The 23472-nt window shown below is 49.8% G+C and overlaps 1 protein-coding gene across 2 annotated transcripts in view; it reads right to left on the bottom strand.

Moving 5' to 3' along the window:
• EXOC4 (exocyst complex component 4) overlaps window positions 1-23472 on the bottom strand; it is a 395846-nt gene that overhangs the window by 220012 nt on the left and 152362 nt on the right. For both annotated transcript variants that reach the window (XM_077340354.1, XM_077340355.1), the window contains exons 8-9: window positions 21727-21872; window positions 13855-13943 (exon numbers count right to left, since the gene is read on the bottom strand). In XM_077340354.1, the coding sequence (XP_077196469.1) occupies window positions 13855-13943; window positions 21727-21872 (235 nt within the window). The remainder of the gene's footprint in view (window positions 1-13854; window positions 13944-21726; window positions 21873-23472) is intronic.

The following is a 23472-nucleotide window of genomic DNA, read 5'->3' as shown; positions in this document are numbered from 1 at the left end:
GCACTGGACATTTCATGCTGGGCTGCAGGCTGGAGTTTTAGTCGTGGCAAGTTGCCCCACCTCTTCCTGCACCCACATGGTGGAGCACTTGGCCTGGTGCTCCTCATCTGCTCCCAATTTTTGCTCCTGCACAGGACCTGGGGCAGTGAAGTTCCCAGTGCATAAACGGTCTACCAGTGGAAGCTACAGAAACAAATCTGTGGTAACACAAAAGAACTTACATATTCATTAAACACAGAGAAAATGTCGCTTTGTTACATTGTCTGACGCTTACGGGTTGCGCTGAACATACATACACACGGGGGACGCTCTCCAGTTGCTGAAAACGACAATTAAGCGAAATGCAACAACACAATCACAGCAATTAAAACTCCAGAGAGGAACGTGGGAAGCCATCCAAGGTCCTGATCGCTTTCAATATTTCTGGTATCTCGGCACAAATTCCAAGCTGCAGACCATCAAGTTTTTGTGATTACATTGTCAAGCCATTAGCCCGGGATTCAAAATACATTAACAAGACACGAAAAGGGACTTGAGCTGTTTGCGTGATGGAACCGGGGGGGGGGGGGGGGGAGGGATGCCACTAGGAGTGAGCTTTCAGAAGAAGGCACTCAGTGAGTTTGATGAACAGGGCCATGAATGAAATTTCTCAAATGATAAAAAGGGGAGGACTGGGGCCAGGAAAGGAAAAGAGGCAGAGTTAAAAACATGCTGGATCAGACCAGTGAGGGTTCATCTAGTCTAGCCTGAGGCCTTCATAAGGACATCCGAAGAGCCCTGCTGGGTCAGACCAGGGAGGGCCCATCCAGTCCAGCCTCCAGTTCCTCTGGAGGGCCAACAAGGCGGAGAGGCTGAGGCCTTCCTAAGACCATCAAAAGAGCCCTGCTGGGTCAGACCAGTGAGGACCCATCCAGTCCAGCCTCCCGTCTCACCCAGGGGCCAGCCAGTTCTTCTGCAGGGCCAACCACAGGGCAGAGAGGCCAAGGCCTTCCCCTGATAAGGACCTCAGAAGAGCCCTGCTGGGTCAGACCAGGGAGGGTCCCTCCAGTCCAGCCTCCCATCTCTCCCAGAGGCCAGCCAGTTCCTCTGCAGGGCCAGCCACAGGGCAGAGAGGCCAAGGCCTTCCCCTGATAAGGACCTCAGAAGAGCCCTGCTGGGTCAGACCAAGGAGGATCCATCCAATCCAGCCTCCCATCTCACACAGGGGCCAGCCAGTTCTTCTGGAGGGCCAACAACAGGGCATAGAGGCCGAGGCCTTCCTAAGAACATCAGAAGAGCCCTGCCAGGTCAGACCACTGGTCAACCCAGTCCAGTCTCTGGTCTCTCATAGTGGCGGGCTCTGTAAATTTTCTAAAAACACTCACCAGGCACCAGGAAAAGTAGCAGCGGGTGCCATGTACAAAACTGAGACCGGACACAGAGCTCGGCCAGGAACGATCGTCTACCAAACATTAAGGCCATGGTGGCCTCGAAAGGAACCTGAGCCTGGCTGTACAGCACAGCATGGTCATTTCAGCAAGCTTCAAGGTCGTGGTAGGCGAAAGCTGAGCCGAGCTCAGAAACATGGCTAAGCTTGAATGCCTCCACAAGGCGAGTGCCTTCTCTCTAGCCACGCCTTCTTCTCTCTGCTTCTGGGTGTCAGGCTCCCACTTGATGTTTTCTACACCAAGGCCCCTCGGGGCCACGCACACAGCTTCTGAAACAGAAGACACAAGCGTGCTGCCGCCCCTGTGTTTATTCTCAGCTCCGCTAGCACAGAAGCCGTCTCCTCTGGCCGCCGATCCATCTGGAGGGAGCCTGCCTGCCTCCTTTCCCAGCTGCCGCCTCTGCCGTGTTCTCTGCCGCGGCTGCATCCCACCTCCCCTGAACGCGAGGCTTCACACCTCCCACGCGGCCACTCTTCATACCGGGGCCCAAAGAACTTCTTGTCTTTGCCTACACCTGTTTCGTACCAGCGGGAGAAACAACTCTCCCGATATTTAACACTGCAGATTGTTCCGGGGGATAGAAGAAGGCGGTTGTGCAAGATGGAGGTGGCGTGCCACTGCTCTTCTGCGACGTTTATCAGAATTGTCTACTACGGCCCACTCGATGCCGTTTGTTGACAACCTCGCTGGGCAGGGGTCCCTGGGGTCCCACAGCCCCAGACGGCTCAGATGGAACACCTTGGAAGGTCGGGAGACAGATGGAAATCCAGCTGAGGTTCTAAAGACAGACAGCCAAGTTCTGCCAACTGGTCCCGGAGTTTTACTTTGAAGTTTGAAGCTTGTTTTGGTAGCGCACAAGAGAAGACGGAGCTTGTCTTTCCAAGATGAAGGTTCAGAGCCATCCAAAAGGAAGCGAAGGGAGAACTCCCAATGCACAGGTCTGCACAATATATGTTTGTGAAATGCCATCCAACTACAGTGACGCTGGACTTCCTTGGTGGTTGCCCATCCAAGGATTAACCAAGGCCAACCAGGGTCACTATGCAGAGGCAGGCAATGGGGAACTACCTCTGAATGTCTCTTGCTTTGAAATCACAGGAGCTAAGCAGAGTCAGTCCAGGGATCCTGCTGAATTCAGATCGATTGGAACTCGGGTCTTTCTCTATTCCCCCCTCCCCCATTGAAACAAAAAAGTGTTCTGAACATGATTAGGGAAGCTCAGAAGTGGGGGGCGGGGGGAGTCAAGCACAGCAGGAGACTCTTTCTTTCTTTTCTTGAAGGGGGAAGGAGAGAGAGGATTGGAAACAGCAGAGGAGGGGGAATAAATCCAAGAGGAAAATCTCTGCAGAGAGAAGTTAGGGCTTCCCCTTTAAGGGAAGCCTTGCAACCTAGGAAGCAGGAAGCCTTTCAACTGATGCCCTGGCCAATCAGGGCTTTTGTATAGTGTTGGAGGCTTGGCAACAAGTTATTTCGGCAAAAGCAGACAGCTGCACAATTACTCATGCCGATTTTTCAAATATCGAGGGTTTTATCCACTCCAGGATATCGCAGGGGAAATGTAGGGTCACTCCAGATGAATCATACTTGTTGCAGTTGAAAAATTTAAACTACCCCAAATCAAAATGGAAATCACATTCAGTCTAGATGGCAGGGACTGAACAAACTGGGATTGGAATAAAAGCTCCACCAAGGAAGCCCCAGGTTATAATGCAGAGATTCTGCCCAGAGATCAACCAGGACAAGGTCACTTTCCACCACCAAGCTATACTTGAGGGAGGAGGAAGAATGGTGCAGTCAGCAGACCTATTCGTTCTTTGTTGAAGACATGAAATCACCTTGAACGACCCCTGCCACAAACAACAAGCAAATACAGAGACTCTTGGTCTATGCTCGAGCCAACCAATGGGGGAAAAGGAAGACTCTGCCCACTGCTTTCTTCTCCTTGCCACGTACGGCGATGCTTTCCAAGTCACTTCAATCTCTGACGCACCTCTTAAAAATGCAAGCGGCGAGAATTAACAATTTGTGAAACTACCGGCTGTAAACACAATCTGGACCCTAAAAATACCAATTAAAAAGTAGAATTGTTGGCAGGGATGGCGTGGAAAATTCAAACCAAGGTGATCCTCCTACCAGGCTATATCACCAAGAGGCAGGGGTCGAGACAAGCCTCCAGTGGCAGGAGGTCGTTGGCTGCCCACAAGGGAGGGCACCAAGGGGAGCGTGACTCCCCCAGTCATGCAGCCCTGGCAGCCATGTTATTCTTAGCTCCGCCATATCACAGTGCACACATCTTTAAGAAAAAAGAAAGGCAAGGAGCACAGGTCAAAATGGCGGCATACCTAGTGGAAGGGCCACTGGCTGCCGCCATGTTTGTTCATCTTTGCCGGCCAGGCATGAGCCTAGGCACCCGTGCAGGTGTGCAGTAGCAAAAACGCGAGCCATCAAAAACATGCAATACGTTTACCAAGAGTAAGACTTAACTACTTTTGTTAAGCTTACATGATGTCACTAGCATGCCTGTTCTTTCAAAAACGGACTGTGCCAGGCAGTGTGGGTACAGAACACGGGTCCCCCCCCAACCATTTTGAGCCTGTGTGTGCAAATGGACATCTGACACAGTGTGGTAGGATCAGCCACAAGAGGCAGCGGCAACCACAAACTAGTGACGATTTTTGTGCTGGGATGGCACAAGGCAATGTTTCTAGCCACCTACGCAGCCAATCAAATTGGCTTTAGGATGCTCTGGGCTGATCCTGCGTAGAGCAGGGGGTTGGACTAGATGGCCTGTATGGCCCCTTCCAACTCTATGGTTCTATGATTCTAAACCTCCCATGGCCAATCAGAGGCCGTGCTGAGCAAAAGCCCCTCCTTTCTAAAAGGCGGCACCCAGGATGCCCATTGTAGACGCATCATTTGCTTCAGCTGCCACTGAACTCTGAGAGGAAGTGTCGTTTTACTTTATTTAATTATTCTAATTCCCACTGAAATTACTGAACTCTATGTCGATACGACATTTTAAAGTCACAATCTAAGAAAACCTGGATTTAAACCAGGATCTTGTTTTGTTTGTTGTTATTGCTGTTTTTTAATTAGTGACCCCTTCAAAACTGAATTTGGATTATAATATTCTGGGAAAATCCTAGAGTGGGAAGGGGCCATGCAGGCCATCTAGTCCCACCCCCTGCTCAATGCAGGATCAGCCTCAGGCATCCAGAAGAAGGATCTGTCCAGCCGCTGCTTGAAGACGGCCAGTGAGGGGGAGCTCCCCACCTCCTTAGGAAGCCCATTCCACTGCTGAACTAGACTCCTAGAATCCTAGAGTGGGAAGGGGTATAGAGGCCATCTAGTCCCACCCCCTGCTCAGTGCAGGATCAGCCTCAGGCATCTAGGAGAAGGATCTGTCCAGCCGCTGCTTGAAGACGGCCAGTGAGGGGGAGCTCCCCACCTCCTTAGGCAGCCCCTTCCACGGCTGAACTAGACTCATAGAATCCTAGAGTGGGAAGGGGTATAGAGGCCATCTAGTCCCACCCCCTGCTCAGTGCAGGATCAGCCTCAGGCATCCAGGATAAGGATCTGCCCAGCTGCTGCTGAAGACGGCCAGTGAGGGGGAGCTCCCCACCTCCTTAGGAAGCCCATTCCACTGCCGAATTTTTAAAAATTCTTGCCTTGGGCAAATGTCTCTTGAATATGCAGCTTATAAATACAAATAGAATATGCATGCACAGAATGACAGAGGGAGACACAGAGAGTTGAAAACCAAATTAATCGTCATGGTCACTTTGACTAATGAAATCAGGTTTTTTTTCCGGAACAAAGGCGTCCACTGGCAGTCCCTTTCCATCCACGAAAACAAGATTTACACGAAAGTGAAAGGACAAACCATTTGTGCAGGGGTCCACATGTCAGTGGGAATGGGAAGGTGTCCCAGGACATCTCATCTTTTGGGCCTTCTCTAGATCAGGCTGATGCCAAATGGCTCACACAACAGGGCAGGGGAGAAGCACGTGGCTCAACTCCAGAGGCGGTGGGCAGGAAGTCCTTGAGGTTAATTAAGAAAAATGACATCCTGGGAGGCCAGAAACCCAAGGACGCATTTCCTATCACAACACGAGGCACGTTGGAGATCAGAAGGGAATACTTGGCACCGAGGAGAACAAGGGAGGCGCAAGATCTCAGGTTCTATTCCAGTCGACTGGGTTCTCTCTCTCTTGTGTACCCTTGATGGATTGATTTTATACAAGCATGCATGCATGCATTCACACGCAGAGATTACTTAACAGTGAAAAAATCAATGCTGAATACTTCACACAAGTCTCTGTTGGACAAAATTTTTAGCCCAATTCCACAGTTGAATGGTAGTCACTCATATGCTTGAAATACCTTCTATCAAGAAGAGTTGGTTCTTATACTCCGCTCTTCTCTACCCAAAGGAGTCTCAAATTGGATTACATTTACCCTTCCCTTTCCTCTCCCCACAACAGACACCCTGTGAGGCGGGTGAGGCTGAGAGAGCCCTGATATTACTGGAGGAGGAGGAGGAGGAGGAGGAGGAGGAGGAGAAGAAGAAGAAGAAGAAGAAGAGTTGGTTCTTAGATGCCACTTTTCTCTACCCAAAGGAGTCTCAAAGGGACTTACAGTTGCCTTCCCTTTCTTCTCCCAACAGACAACACACACTTGTGAGGAAGGTGAGGCTGAGAGATTCTACATTAAGGAGTCTCAAAAGCGGCTGACAGTCGCCTTCCCTTCTTCTCCCCCTTGTCGGCTAAGAGAGTTCCGGGAGAACTGTGACTTGGCCCAAGTTCGCCCAGCGGGCTGGATGTGAAGCAGTGAGGAATCGAACTCAGTTCTCCAGACTTGAGTCCGCCGCTCTTGAACGTGACACCGGTGCCCTATAAGGCAGTGCAAGACATCCCAAAACCATACCTCCATCATTAAGGGGGTCACTGGTTTGCAGAAACATCATGCTCCATATCCAAAAGAGAGGGATGGTGTTCCCTAGCGATTAAACCCATTTGAGGTTCTACATTTGCAGGATTAAAATGCCGCATTTTTTAGCATGAATGCAGAAAGCAGCTAACGATCAGAAAAATGGCTATAGATTTTTTAAAGTACGCTAACACACACACACACACACACTCGCATAGTAACTTAGCGTGGAAGAGTGATAGCTTTGTGTCTATAGAAGACCTCTTTGTTCCCCGAAGACTATCAATATTTTGAATATTTTCATAAAGGAAGAAAGGAAGAAACCTGACAAAAGCATCCAACTCGAAAAACCACAGCTTCAAGGGCTGCAGAGGTTTCTCCATTGCCGACAGCTCCTGTTTTCCCTCTTCTGGTCCCTTTTTTCACTGTGGTTCTTTTCCCTTGCTATGCTGATATGGGAGGGATAGGACAGGAAAGCCTTTTCAAAAGATCCATCCTCTCCCAACCTTTTCAACCCCTGATCTTCAGGCTTTGAGGAACCACGGAAGTGATGCCCACTGGCCACGCCTCCCTGCCATGCCCACAGAAGTCACGCGTTTACAATGTGCCTGGCATCGCTAGCAAAACCAGATGCTTGTTAAATAAGAAATTAGTTTCATTTTTGTGTGTGTGGTACCTTGCCTGAGCAAATCAAGGAAGGATTCTTCTCGGCTGTCGTGAAGCCTGCCATGCAAAGCAGCAATTCTCCTCAGGTGAAGGTTCAAGGGGGTGGCAGGTGACAGTGGATGATCAATAGGGTTGTGAGTGTCCTGCATTCTGCACGGGGTTGGACTAGATGACCCAAGAGGACCCTTCCAGCTCTATTATTCTATGATTCTATGTAACTCTAGGAATTCTCCAGGCTCTGCCTTCATTTCCCATGATTTTGAAAAATTATTTTGGAAGTATTTACTAGTCCAAACACGAAGTATTTCTGTAAAGACTCTTGGGTCAGAATAAACTACGTTACAATCTACATTCTTTCCTACTGTTTGCCTCTCGTGGGATTTTCTCAAACTACCAGGAGGTTGGCGATGCTAGAAGACCTGAGAATATATTTTCCCAGGGTCTGAAATGGCCACCAGGGCAAAGGGAAACCTGAGAAGAAAGGAATCCTTATGCAGGCTGTGCACAGTCTTTGTATTGGATCCAGGTAGAGTAGCTCTCAGCTAGGGATGCCAGAGGGAAGTGGAAGGAGGAGAGGGTGGTCAAGGATGGGGGACAGAAGGTGATTGGCTGGCTGCTGGACAGACAAGCGAGCCGGTTGGAGGAGGAGGAGGCACTCAGGGGTGGGACAGCCACCCTGAGTTGGTGTTAGGCATTGAGTGGCACTTAAACCATGAGACCAGTTCCTCCTCCTAGGACTTACCAGAAATATATTATGTGGAACAGACTAGGGGCCAAACCCATTGCATTCAGGAATACAACAGGTGCTAGATTGGGGTGGGGTGGAAGGACTCTGCAGACGAACTCTCCCCCCCCCCCCAGACCTGGAAAGGCTGCAGGCATCTGTTAGGGAACTCACTGGCAGGGGCAGCTCTCTTGCAGCAGGGATCTGCAGCCTCCGAGCCTCGGAGGGAAGTGGAAGGAGGAGGGGGTGGTCAGGGGTGGGGAACAGAAGGCGATTTGCTGGCCACTGGACAGGCAGGCAAGCTGGTTGCAGGAGGAGGCACAGGGGCGGGACATCCACCCTGATTGGGTGGCAAGTGCTGAGTGGCACTTAAGCAATGAAACACGCTCCTCCTCCAAGGCCTTAACAGAAATATTAACAGATTTATCTAAATTTATATTTATATAGACTTCAAGCCCTATGGTTACTTGGTAGAGGCAGAACTGAAACGGACTTTGCTTCTCCTAGCAGAGGAGGGTTGTGGTGGTCCCAGGCTTCCTGCTGCCACAGGAAATAGAGCCCTCTTATCCAAAGAGGTCCTCGTCCACTGAGACTTAATGGCCATCTCTGCAGCAGAAGAAGCAAGTTACCGTCTTAAACCGCAGACTGCTTCGCTCCCCTTGTCTTTGCTGTCAAGTTATCTGACCTCTGTTTGATAAATCTCATTCCCCTGAAAATCAAAACAGTGAAAACTTAAGCTTCGTGGAGTGTTAATTGTGACCCTGCTCCATTCCTAATCAAAAAATTGGATGTTTTGCATGAAAATGCTGCTCTAATTAATTCTCAGTCATAAAGCACCCTGGTTTTAATAACCCCTCCTTGATTGGATAGCCTTTGAAGAGACAGTTGCCGCTAATCCGCCACACTGGAAGAAACACACGCAGAGGAAATAATGAGTGGGCTCACAAGGTCTGACCGAGACGATTGCATTAACTCTGTCAAAGTGAAGAAGCACGATCCGGCAACTCCGGCTGCAAGTAAAACCCGGGTCCTAACGCGGAGGGACAAGGAAGGCACCCGAGGAGCAACATCACTGCGTCCATCAGGACGGGTGGGGACATTGCCGGGCCCGCTGGGGGCTCCGTTTACAGAACCATAGAGCTGGAAGGGCCCATGCAGGCCATCTAGTCCAACCCCCTGGTCAAGGCAGGTGTTCAACAGTTCCTGCCCCTCTTTGCCAATCGCCTCCAGAAGACCAGGCCTTATTGTAAGCAACACTCACACGGTGCTGAGTCAAATTTCCATTACCCCAAACATCGAGATCGATTGGGGTCAGAGGAGAACAGGAATGGGTCGCTCCAGACGCTGTTTCAAGGAGGCTGGCTCATATAGGATAAGCTACGTACACATGACCCCGAAAGGGCAGGATCTTGCTATTTCCAGAAAATTGCATGATGTAAGCTTCCCTGGACAGGATCCTCCCAGGCTGCAGGCAATGTCTTTTTCACAGAATCCTAGAGTTGGGAGGGACCTCCTGGGTCATGTAGCCCAACCCCGTGCACTATGCAGGACACTCACAACCCTCTCGCTCATCCACTGTCACCTGCCACCCCCTTGAGCCTTCACAGAATCAGCTGTCAGATGGCTATCCGGCCTCTGTTTAAAAATCCCCAAAGATGGAGAACCCACCACCTCCCAAGGAAGCCTGTTCCACTGAGAAAATGCTCTATCAACCACTTGAATGGCCAAAACAGAGAAAATATCCTGATCCAAACTAAAGTCAGGAACCTAAAAAAGGTCAAACTAATGGAAATGTAAAGCCTATGTAGGGTGGGACACTATTTTAAAATTTAGTACTAATATTTCTTAGTTATATTGTTGTAGTTGTTGCTAGGTGCGAAGTTGTGTCTGACCCATCGCGACCCCCTGGACAATGATCCTCCAGGCCTTCCTGCCCTCTACCATTCCCCGGAGTCCATTTAAGTTTGCACCGACTGCTTCAGTGACTCCATCCAGCCGCCTCATTCTCTGTCGTCCCCTTCTTCTTTTGCCCTCGATCGCTCCCAGCATTAGGCTCTTCTCCAGGGAGTCCTTCCTTCTCATGAGGTGGCCAAAGTATTTGAGTTTCATCTTCAGGATCCGGCCTTCTAAGGAGCAGGCAGGGCTGATCTCCTCTAGGACTGACAGGTTTGTTCGCCTTGCAGTCCAAGGGACTCACAAGAGTCTTCTACAGCACCAGAGTTCAAAAGCCTCAATTCTTTGACTCTCGGCCTTCCTTATGGTCCAACTTTCACAGCCATACATTGCAACTGGGAAGACCATAGCCTTGACTAAACACACTTTTGTTGGCAGGGTGATGTGTCTCCTTTTTAAAGTTACATACCTAAGGCTTATTGCATAGCCGCAATAAAATCAATGCATGCATGCATCCCAGCGCCTCCACTGACCAGATGCCTTTCAGTGTTTCTGCCTTTGTCAGTGGACAGGCCTCAAATAAAAACAGCAACCACAAAATGCCAAAAATATAAGAAATGTTCTATGCAGAGTTAGCTCCTTCACATTACATGATGTTATATATCCAGGACACAACGGACCTCAGTCAGTTCTGTAGACCAAAAGGCCAGAGAAGACAAATTGAGGCCTCAAATATTTCGAAAGCAGGCCCTGGTCAAGGCGAGTGCTGATCCTTCGGAGACAGGGCGGAAAATAAATGTGACTACAGCAACGGCCATGACAGCTGACTTTAAGTAGGATCTCACAATGTAATTTTTACAGGCCATTTTAATATTTATGGATCCGCTTCTATCTTTCAGATTCCTTGGCTGGTTCCAGACTTGTACAGTCCTTAATCCGATTGCTGATTGTGTTGACTCACTCTGTGTCACCCAACTTGGCACAGGGAGGCCGGCTTATTTTAAAGCAGGGGTAGTCAAACTGTGGCCCTCCAGATGTCCATGGACTACAATTCCCAGGAGCCCCTGCCAGCGAATGCTGACTACCCCTGTTTTAAAGGGCTTAACTGCATCTTACTCTGTGTGGGATTAAGTAGTCCCTGCCCCAACTCTTCCCTGACCTTGATGGCCCAGGAGAGCCGAATCTCACCAATTCTGGAAGCTAAGCAGGGCCTGCCCCGGTTAGAACTTGGATGGGAGACCCATCCTGCTCCACAGAGGCAGGCAATGGCAAACCAACTTTGTGTGACTCTTGCCTTGACAATCTTACAGGGAGGCCGTAAGGCACTTCACATGCATACACCTAAAGGAGCATTTTGCAGCCTTCCTGGTCCTAGGAACCCTGACCAAAACGAAGAGGGACTGCTCTTCTTCTCTCTCCACCTAGGGTCCTGTCCCTGTGACAAGAGTACAAGGGCAGGCCTGGAACTGTGAAATGCAAGTGGGCCTCTGTGCAGATTTCCTGCCCCGCAACCCACCTTGGAGAGGGGCTGTTGTTTCCAACAAGGGTCAAATGGCTGGCATGAGAGCTGCAGCCCCCCTCTCCCCCCCCCCCCCCCGCCCAGGCTAGCAGCAGTCCATTCTGGGGCAGGCAGAAGAAGGGTGGAAAGAATCCTTGAAAGTACCCAGCATCCAGCACAGAGTCACTGTGATCCTGCGCTCAGTGGCATCACCGGAGTCGTCAGAGGGCCCTGGTGGCAACAGTAATTAAATCCTCTCGTCCCTGCCCTGCAGAGGGCACTTCATTAATTGCAGGAAAGGTGACGGCTTAGCAGTGCAACTTTTTGAAGAACCTGCCACCGTGCTGAATTAACTCTAATATTAGTGCAATGGCTATGAAGGCTATTAGAGTTCTGATAGTAAATTCACATGAATAAAAATCAGGCGGAGGAGGGGGGAGATCTCACAATGACCCGCGTGCATGCCCCAGTCTTGCAAAAAAGCCCTTGTTATCAAGGAAAGCTAAGATCTCACCTCTGCTTATTATGAGGAAGCTTTAATTGCAGTTGGTTTGAAACTTTCTATGCTGCCCTAGCTGGCCACACCCAGGGGCAGGAGGTCTCTGGGCTGCAGAACCTAGCCGGAGTCCACACCAGAGCAAAGTAAGGTGACCAGATTTTGACATTGGTAAAGCAGGACACCATTGACCGGGGGGGAGGGGGTTCTATATTTGGTCTATATGGAGCAACAAAAAGTTTCATAGAATGCATAGAATGCAAAAATAGTATTGTAATATATATATATATATATTAATTTCAACCTAATTACAATTTGCCAGGTACCCCCAGGTGTCCCTCCAAAAGTGGGACAATCAGATCACCTTAGAGTAAAGTCAAAGTCCAGTCCAAGTCGTTAGGAATCAAAGCAAGCAGAGTTAAGGGCAAGGCAAAGAGCAGTCGGGGGAAAGCCAAGGTCAGAGTCCAGATAAGCATATATTCAACAAAGTCAGTCCAATTACCAGGTGTGTAGTCAAAAGCCGTTTGCCAGGAGTCAGGGGAGCCGATGGGAGTCAGAAGTTCGCAGACCAAGGAATCCAAGCCAGGCAGAAGGGTTTCTGCATAGATTGTATCCATGCCGAAGAGCTGTTGCTGTCTCTCCTAAAAGCAGCCCAGCTAATTGGCTGCACCTGGGGGATGACTCACTCATCCTCCCCAGGAGTTACCCCAGCTGGGCCCCATCTACTGTGACAGCCCTGCAGTCTCTGGCTCCTTCAAAACACCACCCTTCTGCTTCCTCTGCATCACTCAGGCGAGCTGTCAGGGCTGGAATGCATCCCAAGAGGATGCACCTCTTGGGAACAGCCTGGCTGACTTGTGCTTTCCCCTGCTGCACGTTAGAGACCCCTCTTTCTTCTGCCAGAGCTGGCTCAGCTGCAGGCCCGGGTTGCTGTGGCAACTCCTGGGACATGGGAGGTGGCAGCGGGGGCATGACACTTTCATACGAAGGTCCAACCACAGACAAACCTAAATGTGTTTGGTCTCATCAATCCCTTGCTGCCCTCAACTCTTTTAATTTCTCTCCTGCCTCCTGTGGACACCCAGACAAGATTGAAGTCTGAGTGGGCAGCCTAAGGTAGTGGTCCCCAACCTTTTTAGGGTTGAGGACCTCCTCTGGGGGTGCGGAAGAGCCGGAGGCCCAGGTGCCGTGCATGCGCATTAGTGCCCCCCTGGTGGTGAAAACGTGCATGCGCGGAGGGCGCCACCAGAGGGCGCTAACGCACATGCGCAGCAGCACCGCGCATGCACGTTTGTGTCCGCCGGCGTGCCAGCGGCTGCGCCTGCCTCTTCCCCCCCCCCTCACAGCAGACAGCTAGCCGGGCCACTTCTAGCTGCGGGGGCTGGAGAGGCAGGTGTGGCGGCCCGCCACTTAGCGGCCCGGTAGCGGGCCGTAGACCGGAGGTTGATGACCCCCGGCCTAAGGGACAGGGGCTCACCCACTTTGCTAATGGCGCAATGGACCCATGGGTATGGAGGGCTTGCATGAATGCATCACCTGGGTAGGGTAACACACACACTTCACACTATGGCATGGAGAGATTCCCATCTTGGCATGTCATGCCTCTGAAGATGCCGTTACTGGCAAAACACCAGAGGCTAAAACAAGAGGAAAAAGGAGTTTATTCTTGTATGCCGCTTTTCTCTACCTGAAGGAGTCTCAAAGCTAGAGAGCCAGCTTGGTGTAGTCTTTAGGAGCACTGACTTCTCATTTGGCAAGCTGGGTTTGATTCCGCGCTCCCCCACATGCAGCAAGCTGGGTGACCTTGGGCTCGCCACAACACTGCGAAAGCTGTTCTGACTCCCCTCCCTCACAAGGTGCCTGTTGTGGGGAGAGGAAAAGGAAGGCAATTGGAGGCCGCTCTGGGACTCCTTCGGGTACAGAAAAGTACCACAGCACATTGGCCACACAGCCCGGGAAATCCGCAACAACCAGAAAATGTGACTTTCTTAAATCCTGTCTAAAGATCGTTTTTTTCATCCCCATATTGCCATATCCCACCTTCCAAATCACCCACGTTCAGATAGCATGACCCACAATTAATTGCAGGCACTAGCTGATCTGCCATGCCGGCTTACTTCAGACCCCAGGCTTCAGGACCTCCAGCGTCCAGAGGCAGTGCGGAAACGGTAAACGTAGCAGAAGCAGCTGCACTCGAAAAGTTTTATTGAGCTCGGCCTACCTTGAAGTTCGCCGCTCCGGCTGTACAGCTCTCGCCTCTGTTCTCGCAAATAAGCGCTCATACTAATGGCATGAGAAGATGACTCAAACCTAGGAGGGGGGGGGGGGAAAGAATAACAGCACATCAATAACATGGCCCCGCTAGAGCCTCCAAGGCAGGAGTCGAGGACGGCGCCGACATATTGCCAATAAGTTCTTGCAAGGAACAGCAGCAATTCATATTGACCTTCCAAAGCCTGCCGACACCATATTTATTGCCTTGGATGCTGGGCAGAGATTCCCGCCCCTCTCCCGGCTGCATTTCTCCTCTGGTTTCATTACTTTGCACAGTCCCACTGTTCAGATTCAGAGTCCAAATCACTGGGATTACTACTACTACTACTACTACTACTACTACTACTACTACTACTACTACTACTACTACTCCTGGACCTGGCTCATGGTGGGTTACAGATGTTCCATAAAACCCCCGTAAAACCCCCATTAAAAGGACACAAAACTCAAACCATAAATCACAATAAAAACATGGCAGAATAGGACCCCACCCAACCCTGCCTCTAAAGGGGGGAGGAAGGAGGGTTAAGATGACTTGAGTTGTTGCTTAACGCTGGAGGTGGGGGGCACCTTTGTCCTTCCTCACCAACCCCGGCCTCAACCATAGACCTGGCGGAAGAGCTCCGTTTTTCAGGCCCTGCGCAATGCTGAGAGTTCCCGCAGGAACTGCAAAATTCATTCTGCCACTCATCGATTCATTCATCGAAAGCGCTTCTTGTGCCAAAAGCAGCCTCAATAACAATGCAATAACTGGGCCAAGAAGATGGTCCTTGTTAGGTTGTGCAGGCTTGCACTCCGAAACAACGGCAAGAAGCAAAGAAACTGCCATTCATGGCCATGAGATACAAGCCCGGAACTTTCCAGTTGGGAAAAGAGATGTCTAAAGGGGAGACTTTTAGAGATGTCTAAAATTGCAGATGGGGTGGATGGAGTTGGCAAAGAGAAATGCTTCTCCTTCACCCAAAAGACTAGAATCTGAAGATTCAAGGGGGTGGCAGGTTACAGGGGATGAGCGAGAGGGTTGTGAGTGTCCTGCAAAGTGCAGAGGGTTGGACTAGATGACTCCGGAGGCCCCTTCCAACTCTATGATTCCAAGAGGGCAGCTGGTGAAGCTGATGGGCAGTAGGTTCAGGGCAGACAAAAGGAAATACGACTTTATACGGTGTGATTATAAATTGGGAGGCTTAAAAAGGGCTGCTCCTCACCAGAGGCGCGAGCCTTTGGTGTGAGCCGAAGAGCGAGAGAGACAAAGGGCTCTTGGCTTGGGGTTCTTGGCCGAGCAATTAGAATCAGTAGATTATATCAGTAGATTATATTTCCCTAGTACTTGCACTGCCTAGACATTAAAATGGACCTCCAGGACACTCATCCCATCATCTGCAGTGAGTGTGACATGATTGCCTTCCTCCCAGAAGACAAGATGGACTACAGCTGCCCCAAGTGTAAGCTGGTAAGACTTTTGGAGGAAAAGATTAGGGGATTAGAAAACAGAATTATTACTCTGACCCAAAGTAAGAAAGGGGAGGAGTTCGTAGTCCAGAGCTCTGCAACATGGAATAAAGAGAATAAAGAGAATACAACCAGTCCTGAAGAGGACAAGGAAATTGACCACAATAGGGAGCCTCTGCAGGCAGTTCGGAAAAAGACTGAACGGCGAAGGGCGAGACAGTTCTCGGGGCCTTTGGAGCTCCAGAATAGATTTCAGGCCCTTGCAGAGGAGGTGCAAGGGTCAACAAGGGAAGAGGTCCCAAAACAAACTCTAAGACAAAGGGAAGAGGCCACGGGGACAGAAGGAAATGGAGTTGAGAAGAAAAAAAAAAGGAGAGTACTGGTAATTGGAGACTCCCTGCTAAGAGGAATGGATCGCCATGTGGCTGGGCCCGACCCCCTAACCCGAGAGGTGTGTTGCTTGCCAGGGGCGAAAATTAAAGATGTTTCAGAAAGGCTGCCCAAACTCCTCAAATCTACGGATCGCTACCCATTTGTGATGGTCCATGTGGGAACGAATGACATGTCCCTGAATACCATCGCTCCTATTAAAAAAGACTATCAAGATCTGGGGAGGAAGCTCAAGCAAATGGGGGCACAAGTGGTATTCTCTTCAATCTTGCCTGTCAAGGGAAGAGGAATGCATCGGGAGAGGAAGATAATGGAGGTGAATCACTGGCTGCGTAGTTGGTGCCGGCAGGAAAGATTTGGTTTCTGGGACCATGGGATAGGCTTTCTTGAGGAAGGCCTACTAGCACCTGATGGACTGCACTTATCGAAACTGGGGAAGAATGTGTTTGGCAGGAACCTGGGGAGATTCATCAGGAGAGCTTTAAACTAAAGCCACTAGGGGAAGGAGACGATCAACATAGGGAGTGTATGGAAGGAAAACGATCGGAGGCAGCCCAACCGGCAAGGCCAGCTCATAGGGAACCAAAAGTAAAAGGATTCAGTTGTCTTTATACTAACGCCCGAAGCATGGGCAATAAAAAGGAAGAGCTGGAACTTCTCATGCTGATGGAAAGGTATGATCTAGTAGGCATCACAGAAACTTGGTGGAATGATTCTCATGACTGGAATGTAATGGTGGATGGATATGAACTGTTCAGAAAAAACAGAATAGATCGAAGAGGTGGAGGAGTGGCACTGTATGTGAGGAAAGGGCTTACCTGTCAGGAAATTCTAGTGAAGGAGAGCATATCTGCAGTGGAAAGCATCTGGGTGAAAATAAGCGAGGGGAAAACAAACAGTGTGGTGGTTGGTGTCTGCTACCGACCGCCTGACCAACGAGAAGATGTGGATGCTGCACTTTGTGAGCAGCTTGAGAAAATATCCAAACGGCAGGACCTTGTCATCATGGGTGACTTCAATTTCCCAGATGTGTGCTGGGAAACTAACTCTGCGAAGCGTCCTCAGTCATGCAAGTTTCTGACCTGCCTGGCTGACAATTTCATTTATCAAATGGTAGATGAACCCACAAGAGGTTCAGCCATACTGGACTTAATACTGACCAACAGGCAAGAGTTGGTGGATGAGGTGAAGGAGGTGGGGACCCTAGGGGGAAGTGACCATGTCCTCATAGAATTCCTTTTGAGATGGGGAGCCAAGGAAGCTTGTAGCCAGACGCGGATGTTGGATTTTCGTAGGGCAAACTTTAATAAACTCAGAGACATGATGAGTGTCATACCATGGACGAGAATGCTGGAAGGGAAGGGAGCATGTGAAGGGTGGGCGCTACTCAAACAAGAGCTATTGCATGCTCAATCAATGACTATTCCAGAAAGACGAAAACACTGCAGGAGCTCTAAGAAGCCTATTTGGATGAACAGAGAACTTCAAGAGGAACTAAGAAAGAAAAGGAAAATGTTCAGGAAATGGAGGGAAGGACAGAGCTCTAAAGAAGAGTACCTACAGGTTACTAGGCACTGTAGATCAATCATCAGAAAGGCCAAAGCTGAGAGTGAGTTAAGATTGGCCAGGGAAGCCCATTGTAACAAGAAAAGATTTTTCAGTTATGTGAGGAGCAAACGTAAAGTCAAGGAGGCAATAGGCCCACTGTTGGGTGCAGATGGACAAACTCTAACGAAAGATGCAGAGAAAGCAGAAAGGCTTAGTGCCTATTTTACATCAGTTTTTTCCCACAGGTCAAAGTGTTTAGGCACATCTAGAGATGGCTGTAGCCAAAGGATAGTGTCTGGGTGGCAGGTTAACATGGATAGAGAGGTTGTCGAGAGGCATTTAGCTGCACTGGATGAGTTCAAATCCCCTGGTCCAGATGAAATGCACCCGAGAGTACTCAAAGAACTTTCCAGAGAACTTGCACAGCCCTTGTCCATCATCTTCGGAACCTCTTTAAGGACTGGAGATGTCCCAGAGGACTGGAAAAGAGCAAACGTTATTCCGATCTTCAAAAAAGGGAGGAAGGATGACCCGGGAAACTACAGACCAGTGAGTCTGACCTCTGTTGTGGGGAAGATAATGGAGCAGATATTAAAGGGAGCGATCTGCAAACATCTGGAGGACAATTTGGTGATCCAAGGAAGTCAGCATGGATTTGTCTCCAACAGGTCCTGCCAGACCAACCTAGTTTCCTTTTTTGACCAAGTAACAGGTTTGCTGGATCGGGGAAATTCGGTTGATGTCATTTACTTGGATTTTAGTAAAGCTTTTGACAAGGTTCCCCATGATGTTCTGATGGATAGGTTGAAAGACTGCAATCTGGATTTTCAGATAGTTAGGTGGATAGGGAATTGGTTAGAGAACCGCACTCAAAGAGTTGTTGTCAATGGTGTTTCATCAGACTGGAGAGAGGTGAGTAGCGGGGTACCTCAGGGTTCGGTGCTCGGCCCGGTACTTTTTAACATATTTATTAATGATCTAGATGAGGGGGTGGAGGGACTACTCATCAAGTTTGCAGATGACACCAAATTGGGAGGACTGGCAAATACTCCGGAAGATAGAGACAGAGTTCAACGAGATCTGAACACAATGGAAAAATGGGCAAATGAGAACAAGATGCAATTTAATAAAGATAAGTGTAAAGTTCTGCATCTGGGTCAGAAAAATGAAAAGCATGCCTACTGGATGGGGGATACGCTTCTAGGTAGCACTGTGTGTGAACGAGACCTTGGGGTACTTGTGGATTGTAAACTAAACATGAGCAGGCAGTGTGATGCAGCGGTAAAAAAGGCAAATGCCATTTTGGGCTGTATCAACAGAGGCATCACATCAAAATCACAAGATGTCATAGTCCCATTGTATACGGCACTGGTCAGACCACACCTGGAGTACTGTGTGCAGTTCTGGAGGCCTCACTTTAAGAAGGACGTAGATAAAATTGAAAGGGTACAGAGGAGAGCGACGAAGATGATCTGGGGCCAAGGGACCAAGCCCTATGAAGATAGGTTGAGGGACTTGGGAATGTTCAGCCTGGAGAAAAGGAGGTTGAGAGGGGACATGATAGCCCTCTTTAAGTATTTGAAAGGTTGTCACTTGGAGGAGGGCAGGATGCTGTTTCTGCTGGCTGCAGAGGAGAGGACACGCAGTAATGGGTTTAAACTTCAAGTACAACGATATAGGCTAGATATCAGAAAAAAGTTTTTCACTGTCAGAGTAGTTCAGCAGTGGAATAGGCTGCCTAAGGAGGTGGTGAGCTCCCCCTCACTGGAAGTCTTCAAGCAAAGGTTGGATACACACTTTTCTTGGATGCTTTAGGATGCTTAGGGCTAATCCTGCGTTGAGCAGGGGGTTGGACTAGATGGCCTGTATGGCCCCTTCCAACTCTATGATTCTATGATTCTATGATTCTATGATTAAATGGTGGGATTTGCTGCCAGAGGAGGTAATGATGGTCACAGGCACAGGTGGCATTTAGACAGATTCATGGAGGATGAATCAATCGATGGCTACTAGCCATGGTGGCTGAGGGAGGCATCAGGAGGCATCAGAGAGGCCTCGGCCTCTCTGACATGTGGCTGATCATCCACTGCAAGGGACGGGATGCTAGACAAGACAGACTGCCTATGGCAGGGGTAGTCAACATGTGGTCCTCCAGATGCCCATGCACTACAAATCCCATGAACCCCTACCAGCGTTTGCTGGCAGGGGCTCGTGGTATTTGTAGTCCATGGGCATCTGGAGGACCACAGGTTGACTATCCCTGACCTATGGCGCTATGCGGGAGCTTCCGGTGTTCCGCAGGGCCTGCAAAATGGAGCTCTTTCATCAGGTCTATGGTTGAGGCTGGTGCAACAAGGAAGATCTGTTTGCCCCCCCCCCCCTCCAGGATAGTGTGTGCATGGCGCCTATGGTTTCATCTGCCCCCTCTTCCCACCTCCCTTATGAGTTAGCATTGGGAGAAGGAATAGGTTTTGCATTTTTTTTCTGCAGTTCTTATCTTTTGTATTATGTTCATTGGATTGTGACGTTTTTATGTCTGGGGTTTTAATGGGGTTTTATTCAGACTGATGTAACCGGCTATGAGCCACTGGGAATGGCGGGCAATAAATCAAATGATGATGATGATGGAGGATGAATGTTCTCCAAAATGCCGTGCTTCAACCTTGCAGACTGAGGGCCGTGACTCCTTTGAGGGAGTCCATTCACCTCACCCACCCCCTCCCCAAATGGCCAATGATGTGGCTGGAGGGGGCAGGAAGGGGTGTGCATACAGCCAGGCTTCCCCACCACATTCTGCACGACTGCACCACTTCTGGGGTTTCTCAAAGCTTGAAGAATGTTTCCGGGGTTTCCCAGTGGTGCAAAAGTCGAGGAAAGCTGCTTCGGGTACTTGCATGGGAGACTGCTATGGAGAGGCAAGCAATGGAAGACCCCCTCCACTCTTTGTCTCCTAGGTCACGCTAGGCTGATCTCCTCAGATCTAAGCAGGGCTGGCCCTGGATAGTCCTTGGATGGGCAGTCCAGGTAAGCCACCTCCAAACGCCTCTTGCTTTTCCTTGACCAAACTTTCCCCCCCCACACACACACCAACGCTGCACCCCAGTTTGCAGTTTCCTCCCTGCACCAGAGGGAACGATGGGGGGAGCCCTTTGGGATCCGTTGCTCCTGCCTGGGAGATTTGACTCGCCCGCTGTCCCTGCTAACCCCACGGCGGCCCCCCTCCCCTGTCATTCCGCGTGTTGACGGTTTCCCTCTCTTAGCCCCGCGTGCTCCTTCCCGTTTGATGAAAATGAAGTGAGGCATAATTGCTTAATGAGAAGAACATGTCTCCTGCCGCTCGCTCCCTCGTCATCGCTCTCGCCGCGGTGACAGCCATATTTGCCGCCGTCTCTGGCTGCGTGATCTGTCTCTTGTCAGCTGTCGCCGCTATCGGCGGGGAGATCTCCGCGGAAAATGGCATTTCTCATACACCTGAGAGAGGCAGGCGCGCCGTGCGGCCTTGAGTCGTGCCGCTCCTCCCGTCTTCGGGGTTTGTCTCGCCAGACAGGGTAGCTGTCTCCCCTTCCCCTGCGGTCCCTTTTAGCAGGCCGTCCGCCTGTCAGCAGAGAGCCCGCGGCTTTGCTTCTCCCCTTTCAAAACATAAACGGGACGGAACGCGGAGGATTTCTGAAGAGCGGCTGGAGGCCCCTGCCTGCGGAACTCCCGTGCATGGCGCCATTCTTACTGCAAGAGTGGGGGAAGAGATGTCCCTCACTGGGGGGCAGAATTATACATGTTTGGGGATGACACAACATTGGAAGTGCTTTGAAGAAGAAGAGTTGGTTCTTATCTGCTGCTTTTCACTGCCCGAAGGAGGCTCAAAGTGACTTACGGTCGCCTTCCCTTTCCTCTTCCCACAACAGACAGCCTGTGGGGTGGGTGAGGCTGAGAGAGCCCTGATCTCACTGAAGAAGAAGAAGAAGAGTTGATTCTTATATGCTGCTTTTCTCTACCCAAAGGAGTCTCAAAGCGGCTTACATTCACCTTCCCTTTCCTCTCCCCACAACAGACACCCTGTGAGGGAGGGGAGGCTGAGAGAGCACTGAGATTACTGAAGAAGAAGAGTTGGTTCTTATATGCCACTTTTCTCTACCCAAAGGAGGCTCAAAGCGGCTTCCAATTGCCTTCCCTTTCCTCTCCCCACAACAGACCTCCTGTGAGAGAGGTGGGGCTGAGAGAGCCCTGGTATTACTGAAGAAGAAGAAGAAGAAGAGTTGGTTCTTATATGCCGCTTTTCTCTACCCAAAGGAGGCTCAAAGCAGCCTACAATCGCTAGTTTGATCCAGCAGGGCTCTGGAATTGCTGGTCTGATTGCAGGCACAAGGCGGTATGGAAGACCGTCCAAACGCAACATGAAGCAGAACTAAGGTACAAGGATAAATGAAACACTCACTTGAAAAGGGGGTTCTTCGGCTTTTGGGGTTTCTTTTTTGCAAAGAAGGCTGCAAAATCTCTCCCAGAGCTGGCATAGCTCAGCTGAGCAGAGGGTTCTGAGGACGCCCGTGTATTTTTCATGTCCAGGTACTCGGTGAGCAGCATCTGGAAGGAAAGGGGAAGAGTAACTGCATTTATAGAAACCCAACTGAAGCGTTGTGCAAACAATTCACAGGTTAAGGCAGTGGAAAGGAACAAGACGTGGGTTGTACAAATTCTCACCGTCACACTAAAGACTCATCAATGGCCCATTTCTGCAAGTCCGTGGGTCTTACTGCTGGACACTGGAAAAATCCACATTTATTTTTGAATTTATATACCATACCTCTTAGTAAAAACTGTTCAACATAGCTTCTCTTATGTTTTTATGTGACACAGATTGCTGGATTGGAGGGGCCATTGACCTGATCCAACATGGCTTCTCTTTCGTTCTTATGTGATACAGAGTGTTAGGCTGGATGGGCCTTGGCCTGATCCAACATGGCTTCTCTTATGTTCTTATGTGACACAGAGTGTTGGGCTGGATGGGCCATTGGCCTGATCCAACATGGCTTCTCTTATGTTCTTATGTGATACAGAGTGTTAGGCTGGATGGGCCTTGGCCTGATCCAACATGGCTTCTCTTATGTTCTTATGTGATACAGAGTGTTAGGCTGGATGGGCCTTGGCCTGATCCAACATGGCTTCTCTTATGTTCTTATGTGATACAGAGTGTTGGGCTGGATGGGCCTTGGCCTGATCCAACATGGCTTCTCTTATGTTCTTATGTGATACAGAGTGTTAGGCTGGATGGGCCTTGGCCTGATCCAACATGGCTTCTCTTATGTTCTTATGTGACACAGAGTGTTGGGCTGGATGGGCCATTGGCCTGATCCAACATGGCTTCTCTTATGTTCTTATGTGATACAGAGTGTTAGGCTGGATGGGCCTTGGCCTGATCCAACATGGCTTCTCTTATGTTCTTATGTGACACAGAGTGTTGGGCTGGATGGGCCATTGGCCTGATCCAACATGGCTTCTCTTATGTTCTTATGTGATACAGAGTGTTAGGCTGGATGGGCCTTGGCCTGATCCAACATGGCTTCTCTTATGTTCTTATGTGACACAGAGTGTTGGGCTGGATGGGCCATTGGCCTGATCCAACATGGCTTCTCTTATGTTCTTATGTGACACAGAGTGTTGGGCTGGAGGGGCCTTGGCCTGATCCAACACGGCTTCTCTTATGTTCTTATGTGACACAGAGTGTTGGACTGGAGGGGCCATTGGCCTGATCCAACATGGCTTCTCTTACGTTCTTATGTGACACAGAGTGTTGGGCTGGATGGGCTATTGGCCTGATCCAACATGGCTTCTCTTATGTTCTTATGTGATACAGAGTGTTGGGCTGGATGGGCCTTGGCCTGATCCAACATGGCTTCTCTTATGTTCTTATGTGACACAGAGTGTTGGGCTGGATGGGCCATTGGCCTGATCCAACATGGCTTCTCTTATGTTCTTATGTGACACAGAGTGTTGGGCTGGATGGGCCATTGGCCTGATCCAACATGGCTTCTCTTAAACCACTGGTTTAAATAAATGAATTTAATTAATTAGTTCATTTTGCTTGCTTTAATAGTATTTTGTCTGCTTCATTTTTACAGTGGATGAGCGATAGGGTTGTGAGTGTCCTGCACAGTGCAAGGGGTTGGACTAGATGACCCAGGAG

This window comes from Paroedura picta, chromosome 5, assembly GCF_049243985.1.
Source record: "Paroedura picta isolate Pp20150507F chromosome 5, Ppicta_v3.0, whole genome shotgun sequence".
Taxonomy (NCBI): domain Eukaryota; kingdom Metazoa; phylum Chordata; class Lepidosauria; order Squamata; family Gekkonidae; genus Paroedura; species Paroedura picta.
This window is presented reverse-complemented; position numbering and strand designations above follow the sequence as displayed.